Genomic DNA, 11,740 nt, shown 5'->3' on the forward strand with positions numbered 1-11,740 from the left:
TGGTCCGGCAGTCCGGCAAGCATGGGCTCCACTCCGGCACATGTGAAGTTTGACCAAAGAAGATAAATGGCGCCATCATATGGGAGTGTGAGGCTACAAGCCCATGGCCAGTCCTTGACTTCTCAACAACACGGCAGTAGGACACACCAGACACCATACGTCCCTGTTCTCCGTCCGGGTGCATGCACTGAAATTTCTGTCAAGATCCCACCACGACTATTGTCGATTGCATTATTGCATCTGCATATTTCGCCGCGCGTCCACCGGATCTTCGCCGCCAGCCTATCATGCACCGTTCTGCGATATTTATACAGAGAGATCTTGGCGAGCTTCCTCCTCACCCGGTCACCCCCACACCAGAGAAGCAGTGCAGTGCAGCTAGCCTACCAGCTACCACTACCAGTACCAATCTCGACTCAACGGTAGCTCACCATGGAGACGTCTCCTTCCCCTAAGAAGGTACTACTATACTCTCCCACCAGTCCATATGGTCACTGCCTCTATAGCACAGAGTGCTAAGGCGTGGAGGAGATCCACTGCCCGGCGCAGCCTGACTGACCTCTCTAGCTACGTTGCGCGACAAGCAGAAGCAGGTGCTGCTGCCGATAGTCGCCGGCACGGAGCCGATCGAGGCGTCCATCCCCATCGACATCCTCCGCCGCGCCGGCGCCGACGTCACCGTCGCTTCCGCAGGCGACGCCCTTCTGGTCGAGATCATGTACGGCGTCAAAATAATGGCCGACGAGCTCCTGGCTGACTGCGCCGCCGCTTCCTACGACCTCATCGTCCTCCCCGTACGGTCGCATATGCGTATACTACTCCATACTCCCTCCATTTCTATTTAATCTGCATATTAACTTTGCAATAATCCTACACCTATGGACAGGTCTAGCGTTACTTTTAACTTTGTAAACTTTATTCTAGTTTATGTATAGAAAATTTATTAACATATACGGGGCCAAATCAATATCATTAGATTCATCATCAAAATATTTTTACATAATATATATTTCTTATATTGTAAATGTTTATGTTGTTTCCCTATAAATTTAGTCAAGCTTGTAAATATTGACTTAAGACAAAGCTAATTAATATCCAAACAATTAGAAGGGACCTTGGCATACCGATATACTGACCTGTCTGGTCTACCTTTCCGTCGGGTCTCATGCTCCGGGCTCGTATTGCCATGCATGGGTCTCAACTGTCTGCGAATGATGCAGGGTGGTGTTCCTGGCGCTGTGAATCTCGGTGGCTCTGCGACGTTGGAGAGCATAGTGAGGAAGCACGCAGAGAAGGGAGGACTCTACGCTGCCATATGCGCTGCACCGCCGCTGGCGTTGGCGTCCTGGGGCCTACTCAATGGACATAAGGTAACTCTTGGGGCATATGCATTTTACTTGACTCTTTACTGGTAAAGGTGGAGTGATCCGGGTATAGATACGACTAAATTTATTTATACATTGTTATTTCGTATATTGTTGAGTGTTGTTATGCATATTTAGTTTTTTCTAGGGTGCTGCGACTTTCAGAGCAACTCCAATGGAGCGACCCAAGCGGACGGCGCATTTGTCCGTTTTTTGTCCGTTTGGGTCGGCCGCCCGCCCGGCGTCCGCCCAGTTTTGCATTTGAGTCCGCAATACGCCCAACGCGCCGACCCATTTCATGTCCGCATTCAACTTTTAAATAAAAAAGGCCCGCGGCCGATCATGCCAGCGGCCATGTCTCATGCCGGCACCATGCCAGCGCCGGCATACAATGCCGGCTTCAGAAAATACCACAGTTCATGCTGGCGCACTCACCAGCCGGCCGGCACACATGTCAGCACACAAAAAATGGTGAGACTTGAGTTCGACCACGCCATCGCAGCTCCCGTGGTCATGCCGGCACACCTGCCGACATACAAAAAAGATGGACCTCGACGCCATAGATCACTCGTCGTCGAATTTGAGCATGTCGGCCTGCATCTTTTCGAACCACGGCCTCTTCCTTGGTGACAAGGCGTTGAGATCCACCTTCATGATGTCCACCCCGGTCATCATGCTTGCAAGAGCCACTTCTTTCTCCTTTGTCTTGGCGTTGGCGGCCTCGATCTCTAGCATCTTGACTTGCTTCTTCGCCTCGAGCTCGAATATCTTGGCTTGCTTCTTGGCGTCAAGATCAAGCCTCCTCCTTTGGATCTCCATGAAAGCATCCATTTGCTCCGCCTTGAAACGCCGGCGCTCCTCCTCCCTTGAGTCCTTCTTATTCATCATGCCGTCCACGCTTACGATCAAGGCGTTGGTGGCCGCATCTCGCTTGTCCCCCTTCTTGGAGTTGGTCTTCCCCCGCGGCCGTGCCAGCTCGCCCTCCCCAACATCCTCCACGGTGCCCTTCCCCCCACGTGCCTTGAGTGCGGCATATTGTGCCTTGAACTTCTCTTCGTCCTTGATGACCCGATAGCAATGGGAGAGGTTGAAGCACATGCCATTGTGTTGAACCTTGAATGCCTCCAAAGCTTGAAATGCCTACGAAATGTTTCCATGCAAGACGTAAAAGGATGATCTTGATGGCACAAAAGAGGGCGGCTTGCTTGCTATCATACCATGTCTTGCACGCCGATGCCGCTCACGGGACGGGCCTTGACGCTCTCAAGGGTGGCGCAAAACTTGTTGCACTCTTGTTGGATCACCCTCCACCGCTTGGAAATGGAGACCCACCCGCGCGTGCTCACAAATTGGTAAGGTGGAAACTTCTTGCACTCATGAAACTCGCGGTGCACACGAGTCCAAAAGGTCGAATTCTTTTTCTCGGCGCCCGTCTTTGGGTCTTGTCCAATGTCTCGCCAACACTTGCAAAGAAGCTTGTCCTCGGCAGATGTGTACGCCTTTGTGCGCTTGCTCTTGCGCTTCGGCTTAGGACCGGCGGTTTGGTTGACGAGCTCGTCCTCGAACAAAGGCTCCACTTCGATGTTGCACTCGTCCTCTTCCTTTAGCCCATAGTCCTCCGGGAACTCGTGGTCGAGGGGGAAGCCGTCCAGGTCGATGCCGACCTGATCACGCATGAAGGCCGCCTGATCGGGATCATAGCCAGCGGCCGGCGTGAACGCCCCGCGGCCGTCCTGGCTTTGTGTCTCGTCGGGATCGTAGCCAGTGCACCACCCTCGAAGATGAGGTTTTGCATGTTCGTCGACGGCGGACGGCATTTCCTCGAACAGGTTACGGGCGTCCGGGAGCCCGCCGGCCGGCGTCTGTCGCGTGTGTTTCCTCGTGCCGCCGGACGACGAGCCACCGACCACCGGGGTGGCGTTGAGGTCGATGGGCGTGGGCGCGGGCATGGAAGGCGCGACCACGCTCACGTCGGGTGAGCACTCCCCAGAGAGGCGGGAGGCCCGCGGGTAGGCGTGGAAGCCAGGGACAAGTCGACGCGCGGGGTGAGTCGGGCAGCACCATCCGAGGAAACGCCGACGAGCCGGTGCTGGCCGTGGCGACGGCGGCTTGGAGGACGCTGTGCTGGCTAGGGTTTACCCCTAGCATGTAGAGCGCCTCACTCGTTGCCGCGGCGACACGGGCGTTGGTGAACTCCTGCTGCGCGACGGCCTCATCCCTCGCGTCCGCGGCGTGCCTCCGGCCCTTCCTCTTGGCCGACTCCCTTGCCCGTTTTTCGGGCGTCAGCGCCTTCTTCGGCTTGGTCGCGGCGGCGGTCTTGCGCGGGGCACGAGGCTTGCCTCTCCCGGAGGGGGCGGCGGCGCCGGACGAGGTGAGGGAGGCGAGGCCGGCAGCGGTGTCGAGGTCGAGGTCGATGGCGTCCTTCATGGCTGGTTGGGGGGCGTGGGCGCGCATGGGCGGGAGCATTTTTGGGGAAATGGAGGGAATGTTGATGGCTGCCACCGACCGACGGGCCTGGGGAGAGCAGTAAGCGCACGCGCGCGTCCGTCTCGTGTCCGCGCCGATGCAAATTCGCCTCAAAATTGGGTCTGGAATGGGTCGCCCGCGGACGAAAAACGGACGCGCATTCGTTTGGGTCAGCGCATTGGGCCGCCACTTTTGTCCGCGCCGACCCAAATAGACGCGGGCGGACAAAATGGGTTGCCCCATTGAAGTTGCTCTCATACTTGTGGGGTTAGTCTCCTGGTTGGCTCCCGCCATACTTGTGGCACGATTTTATTTTCTTTCAATCTAAGTCATGTGTATCATTGACTCATGATAGTTTGACAAGATTATCTCAAGTATGACAAAGTTTGACGCTAACTTCGCTACCCTAACCTTAGCAAAAAGTGTGGCATATGTTGGCAAACTTAGTATATGAATCAGACAGACCTTCCACTCGTACATGTACTTGGTTTGATTTGCCGCTCCATCATTAGATTTTAGTAAAAAGAATATGTAGTATGTGTGCTAAATAGTTTTTTTCCTTAAAAAACTAGGAGGAGCCTTGGCATATTGATTGCGGAATTGTTACAACACCGCATAAAAAACACAAAAAATAAAAGTTACAATTATAATTAAGTCTTTCCTGCTTGCAAACAAGACCGCAAAGATACAATGAATAATGCAACCCAGTGCTTATGCCAACAACAATCTCACTGGAGACAAGTATCCCATCATCTCCGATGAAAACCCTGTCGACAATGGGGCACAAAGAAGAGTCCTCCCATTGACACCGGATGTTTCTGTTAGGATGATCTTTGGTTCCGATGGCGAGATATAAGTCGTGATCAAACGAGGATGATGAAACACCAAGAAAACTTATATTCCCCACAAAGCACCAGATCTGATAAGCCTTAGCATGGATCCATGCCCTCTCTCCTTCTATCCCTATGATGGTGAAGAAAGATGAGACATGGAATCATGTTTGATCGATCTGATGGTTTACCAAGCTTATTTAAGGAGCTATTGCAAGATCCAGCTCCCGCCTCCCCCATCTACGATTAGCGTTGACTAGAAGAAGGACCGGACCGCCTATCGATGTCGTTCGCATGCATCAAAGAGCAGCTCCAATGTAGCATGAAGCCATACGCCAAGAGGGTAAAACCTAAAGTAGACCTAAGCCTACTATCTATAACAATGACTCATCCACCTCTCCCATCCCCACTCCAGTAGGCGGCGCTGCTAGAGGAGCAATGGTGACAGGTTGGGGAACTCTAGGCAACTCTCAAGTACATGATGAGAGAGAAAAGGAAGGGGGTATGAGATCTATGTGTGTTAGAAAGTTGGCAATGACATCGGTGTGTAAGAAGAGAAAAGTGAAAGGTATGTGGCACACCATGTAAAATCATAGTCTTATACTTATATGTAGCTTTATAGAATACACTTTTGTTGTACTTTACGATGTGTTTGCTTTGCAATTAATCAAATTACATAATGTTTGACCATGTTTGTTTTACGTGCAATTGAACTGAAAAACATGGAATCGGTTCTTGACCCAGTAAAGCTTGATTCCGATGAAAAAGGGGTGTAATTGCACACGCACACACAATAATTATTGGTATGGATACTCACTTGTCCTATATAACTAAATATGTGATTTTCACTAAATTATTTATCTCAACATTTAAGCATGCAAAAATAATGCATATACGATACTATGGTCTCATAGTTGTACGGTCAGCAATTCATCGGTGTGATGCACACAAAATTCAACCAACTAGTGTATTTATGTGCATTGTTGGACAAAAGTCATATGGCAAATGTCGTATGTGTAGCGGGGCTCTTAAGCATGCGATCTCAGCATGCATGGGAAGAGCCTCGCCCCCTTTTCCATTGTATCGTGATACCTATATCCAGTAAATATCTTATAACTATACATTAATGTAGTACAATAAATTATATGTAATTCTAGTTCTAGATCTCATATAATTTCTTAAGTACAAAGGTTTCAACTATCATATTATTAATCCAAATATTCATAATCCATACAACCAAATCTTATTGAATTATATTGCAACCAATTCCCATAACAACGTGTGAGTATTATCTAGTGTGGATAAACATGGTGTATTTTCTTCTTCTTTCTTTTTAATTATGAAACTATACAACAGTAACTTACAACTTTGCGAAATCATAGTCCATTTCTTATTCCTTATCTCATTCATGTTCACACTCACCAAACCCCTTATTAATTATCTGGGAAATATTACACAAAAATGTGAGTTTAAATTTAGGTTCCCACAAAAACAAAATAAGTGCAATTGTATAAGATTTTTTTTAAAAAATTGAACAAAATAAAGTGCAAATATATAAATTTCTTATAACCAACTAGTGCCATGACTGATAAGCAAAAATGCAATCAAAACAAAAAACGTAATTGCGAAAAAGGTAAAATGACCAAGTGTTGATATGCTTAATGTACACAAACAAATACATAAAGGAAAATAAAATAGATGGCACAAATAAATGCTCTAAACTCTTTAAAATGAATATCATACTCTCTTTTTTTTGTAGGGGTGCCAAACTCTTCTATATAAGCATGCAATGTGCATTATAGTTTGATTACTAGGTTAAATAAAGAAGGTGGATCTTAGTATGTTTGAGTCCCCACAGGTGCACTTTTTTTGTCCATTTTTCTATTGAACATATAACCAATACAAATATTTGTGCTGGTCTAATAGTCGAAACATTGTCGTAATGCGACGACTACAGAATGTGGATTACAGATTCCTACTTATAAACGTAATCTAATAGCTCAGAAAATCAACTTATCCAAAGTCAATTTTCTTGCGACATATGTATAATTGCCTCTAAATTTTGCGATGGGCCCCATGACATTCAACCAAATGACACCATGTCCCCAATAATGCTAAACATACAAAGAGTTACACACAATTACACGCTGACTAGGATTTTTTCTATCTACTAACCAATCACAAACTTGTCCTCCCTGATTTTCAGAGGGGGTGGGCCGTCTCCCCACCTATTGACCAATCAATAAACCTTCTTTGTAAAAGCTTGTAACTTGTTTGTACGTGTAGCATAAGATAATTTCACAGGGAATCTCCGTAAGTGTAGCAAAGCTTAAAAGATTATCTGCCTTCTGTAAGAAAGAAAAATAAAGAAAAGAAAAAGGCAAGCCACTATATTTTAGGGATGTCATTTTCTTTTCTTTTGGGTAGATATAGATTATGTTCCCACCTTTTTTTTCAACAAACGCCTGTGTGCTTAGGCTACGGGTCATCCATGGTTCGTCGAGAAGTTCCCTCCCGAGGTTACCGCCGTGGACACGAACGTGGTGGTGGACGGCAACGCCGTGACGGGCACTGGGCCGGCGACGTCGATGGAGTTTGCGCTGGCTTTGGTGGAACAGCTCTACGGGAAGGAGAAGGTCGAGCAGATCGCTAAACCAATGGTGAGTTTTCTTATCAACTCGATTGTCCATCTAATTGCAAGGTGGCGGCATTTTTCTCATTAACTGCGCTACCATATTCTGCTGCTCCCTTTAATCCATATTAATTGTCGCTGATTTATTACAAGAAATATGGATCAGACGGAGTATGTTTTTCATTTATTTATTTTTGAAAGTTGCGATGTCTTTTTGTTGTTTAGCTAGTGAGATACGAATGTGGCTATAGCATGAAAGAAGTCAACTCGGTCGAGTGGCACTGCAGCGGCACACCCAAGGTCAGGTGCATTGCAAAGCGCGCAGTACTCTGGAATTCTGAAGTTCCACTCCTGGATCACGAGGTTCTCTAAAACCCATTGCCTCCAATTCCTGGTACTGCAGGTTCTTCTTCCACTAGCCAACGGCATTGAGGAGATGGAGGCGATAATACTCGTGGACGCGCTGCGCAGAGCCAAAGCAGACGTCGTGGTCGCGTCCATCGAGGACGGCGTCGAGATCACCGCGCGATACGGGACGAGGATCGTGGCCGACGTGATTCTGGGCGAGGCCGCCGATCGGGCGCTCTTCGATCTGATCATCGTGCCGGCAAGTAGCATGCAAGAGCTTCAGATGCACGCACGCTGGTAGCCACTGATTGATTGATCGGCCTCCGTTTCTTTGATTCAAACAGGGCGGCATGCCGGGCGCGAAGACGCTGGGCGGCTGTGAGCAGCTCGTCGCTCTGCTGAAGAAGCAGGCGGAAGCGAACAGGCCATACGGCGCGATCGGCGCCGCCACCGCCCACGTGCTCGAGCCCCGTGGCCTGCTCAAGGTACGCGCTGATCGAGCTACCAAGCACTCCAACCCGCTCACCGCGCGCTGACGCTGATCGGAATGCGAAATCGGTTCGGGTGCTCCAGGGTAGGAAGGCGACGACGTGCGCATCCATGGCCGGGCTGCTCACGGACGGTAGCGAGTGCGAGAACAGGGTGGTGGTCGACGGGAACGTGATCACGAGCAGGAGCCCCGGCACCGCCATGGAGTACGCGGTGGCCGTCGTCGAGAAGATGCTGGGCCGCGACGAGGCGCGGCGACTGGCGGAAGGCCTGCTCTTCTTGGGCTGACCCCCCGTGTGCTGGAGCTTGAGAAGCTGTTGTTGAGCTGGCTCGTCGGATCATCCGACAATAACAGCCGACAACAGTGGTGATCATCATCAATAAAAGTCCCGTTCATTCGTACTGTTCCCTGTCGCTTTTACATTTAACATGTCATCACTACTGTAGGCTCCACTGAGAGCGACTCCGGACATGGAGGAGACTACGCCACACCGGTATTGTAGGGAGAATATCACCGGGTTTAGCCTGCTCCCATGATACGGGTTCCGACAGCCGGTGGATCTCGGAAGCCGTTGGATCTGGTGCATCAAATTACTCATAATTGTTCATATCAAGTTGGGTCATTCAACATCGTGCACTTAACATTCGTCGATTGGTCCGGACGTCTGAAAGCCCACAAATCGAAAGCTAACTCGGGAGGTTTCTAACAGTCCGGACCTCCTCCACGTAAGCATCCGACACCCCTACCCACCTCACCCTCCTCCCCCACCCCACCTTCCTCCCTCACCCCTCTCATTCCGCTCCAACCGTCATCCCACTTTTTCGTATTTATGTTGATCCAGAGCGGAGTTGGTCATTGCCGCATGCTGGCCAAATGGCACAGCATTCACAAGGTGCCGCGGTTGAGAAAGATGCTTCGGCTCGCCGCTGCTGCCGCGTTAATGTTTGTTCAGAGCGGACGTGACTGGGAGGGCCAACGGGACAACTTCCTGCAAAATTCTAGTGGCGTCTGTCCGCCTGCTTGGCATTCACGCCGGTTCGACGAACGAGAGGCCAACTTTGGCTGAACGCATTCAATCTGGCCGACTGTCTTCAAATAGTATTTGATAACGCGGTTGATGTACTCTGATAACGCGGAGATGGGGTTCGACGAACGAGAAGTCAACTCTGGCTGGACGCATTCAATCTTCAACGAGAGGGGGAGAGTGTGTCCACGTATTCTTGTAGACCGAAAGCGGAAGCATTTGATAACGCGGTTGATATACTGGAACTTCTTCTCATTCTGACCGATCAAGCACCGAACGTACGACACCTCCGAGTTCTGCACACATTCAGCTCGATGACATCCCTCGAACTCTTGATGCAGCAAAGTGTCGAGGGAGAGTTCCGTCAGCATGACGGCGTGGTGACGGTGATGGTGAAGGGATCCGTGCAAGGTTTCGCCTAAGCACTGCGAAGATATGACCGAAGGCGTAAACTATGGAGAGGGCGCCGCACACGGCTAACAATTTTTGGTCTATGTTCTAGCGGTGCCCCCCACCCACATATATATGGGTTTGAGGGGAGGAGAGGCAGCCAAGGGGGCGCCCCAAGTAGGAGGAATCCTACTTGGGCGCCTCCCAATTCGGCCTCCCCCCTCTTCCATATTCATCCGGAGGGGGGAGGAAGGAGGAGGGAGGAGAGAAGGAAGAGGAAGGCCGAATTGCTCCCCTTCCTGTCTCTCTTCCTCTCTTTCCTTCCCCCTTATTTCGGCCTACATGGGGCGCACTGTCCCCTTCTTGGCCCATTAGGCCCATGTAGTTGCCGGGGATGTCCGAAACCCCTTCCGGTGACCCGATATGTACCCGGTACCCCCAGAACACTTCCGGTGTCCGAATACATCTCGTTACCAGCAAGTCTCTTACTCGTTTCGTAATACATCATCCCATGATTAACTCATTAGTCATTTGCTTGCAAGGCTTATTATGATGTGCATTACCGAGAGGGCCCAGAGATACCTCTCCGATACTCGGAGTGACAAACCCTAATCTCGATTCATGCCAACCCAACAAAACACCTTCGGAGATACCTGTAGAGCATCTTTATAATCACCCAGTTACGTTGTGGCGTTTGATAACACACAAGGTATTCCTCCGATATTCGGGAGTTGCATGATCTCATAGTCAAAGGAATATGTATTTGGCATACATGAAAGCAGTAGTAATAAACTGTACGATCAAATGCTAAGCGAACGGATGGGTCTTGTCCATCACATTATTCTCCTAATGATGTGATCCCGTTATCAAATGACAACTCATGTCCATGGTGAGGAAACCTTAACCATGTTTGATCAACGAGCTAGTCAAGTATGGGCTCACTAGGGACTCAGTGTTTTGTCTATGTATTCACACATGTATTAAGGTTTCCGGTCAATACAATTCTAGTATGAATAATAAACATTTATCATGATATAATGAAATATAGAATAACAACTTTATTACTGCCTCTAGGGCATATTTCCTTCAGTCTCCCACTTGCACTAGAGTCAATAATCTTGTTCACATCACCATGTGATTTAACACCCATAGTTCACATCTCTATGTGACCCCCCCCCCAAAGAGTTTACTAGAGTCAATAATCTACTTCACATCGATATGTGATTACCATCCAAATAGTACTAAGGTGTGATTGTGTTTTGCTTGTGAGAGAGGTTTAGTCAACGGGTCTGTCACATTCAGATCCATATGTATCTAACATTCTTAAGAAGTTGATCCCCACTAATTTCATTTCTCTTAACATGCACAATGTCCACATCAGCATCCATGCCACATCACCAATTCAGTTCCCACTACCACTTGCAATCCTTCCACGTCAACAATTATCAACATGCAGTGTTCCACGGAAACAGATTTGCCACCTGAGCTTTCCATAAAAAGAATAAAAGGAATCTCAAAGAAATCATGTGATTTAGGAAGCTACCGATCGTTTCCCCTTTTATGTGACCTCCAGGCTTCAGTAACCGACAAGTCCATATAATAGACGCCATAGGGAGAGCTCTTCGTGTCACAAATCCGCATAGGCTGCAGCCTCCACCATGCGTGGAGTTCGCCAAGGCAGCCCCAGCCAGATCTGATGTGGGATCACCGCCGCTGCCATCTGCCGAGAAACTGAGAAGGGCAGAGCTTCTCTCTCGCCGGCTAGACTTAGGCACGCAGCCTGCCGCCCCCCACGAATCCAAGTGAGACGGCTAGGTCCATCAATGAGAGGAACAACACCGGCGTCGGGACCAAGATGCCTCCCTTGCAGCCTACACGTGCCCAGCACCGGCGTCCCGGCCACCTCCAAGTGTGATGACTCCGTTTCCTCAAGGACAGCCTCCCAACACGACGACGCCGCCGGATCTCAAATGACCTCAGGCGCCCCAGCTACACTGTCCCTTTGTGGAGTTCCATCATTCTCATCGTCTCCCATCACTACTTGGTATCCCCTCCTTTGCTCTAAGATCATTTCATGTTGGCCAGGGCACATACAGTTAATCACGGTTTCTCTTGCATTGTTGATCCCAAAAGGACATATGTTGTATCATGGTTACAACTACAGATGCATTCCAATATGGTTACAACTACAGATAG

The 11,740-nt window shown here is 49.2% G+C and overlaps 1 protein-coding gene across 1 annotated transcript; it reads left to right on the top strand.

The window, feature by feature from the left end:
* Positions 1–268: 268 nt before the first annotated feature.
* On the top strand, positions 269–8,737 carry LOC125543287 (protein DJ-1 homolog A-like). The gene is made up of 8 exons (XM_048706592.1): positions 269–459; positions 588–794; positions 1,221–1,370; positions 7,138–7,320; positions 7,518–7,592; positions 7,696–7,899; positions 7,985–8,125; positions 8,214–8,737. Exons 1-8 carry the CDS (start codon positions 433–435, stop codon positions 8,415–8,417), a joined length of 1,191 nt encoding a protein of 396 aa, XP_048562549.1. The 5' UTR covers positions 269–432; the 3' UTR covers positions 8,418–8,737.
* The last annotated feature ends 3,003 nt before the right edge of the window (positions 8,738–11,740 follow it).

Source organism: Triticum urartu, chromosome 3 (assembly GCF_003073215.2).
Source record: "Triticum urartu cultivar G1812 chromosome 3, Tu2.1, whole genome shotgun sequence".
In the NCBI taxonomy this organism is placed as follows: domain Eukaryota; kingdom Viridiplantae; phylum Streptophyta; class Magnoliopsida; order Poales; family Poaceae; genus Triticum; species Triticum urartu.

What these genes read in the sequence shown, in the direction of transcription:
- LOC125543287 (XM_048706592.1), top strand. Translation starts at nt 433, where the DNA reads ATGGAGACGTCTCCTTCCCCTAAGAAG. An exon ending in GCCTACTCAATGGACATAAG is followed by an intron (nt 1,371 to 7,137) that starts GTAACTCTTGGG and finishes CTGTGTGCTTAG; the next exon opens with GCTACGGGTCATCCATGGTT. An exon ending in TCGATCTGATCATCGTGCCG is followed by an intron (nt 7,900 to 7,984) that starts GCAAGTAGCATG and finishes TGATTCAAACAG; the next exon opens with GGCGGCATGCCGGGCGCGAA.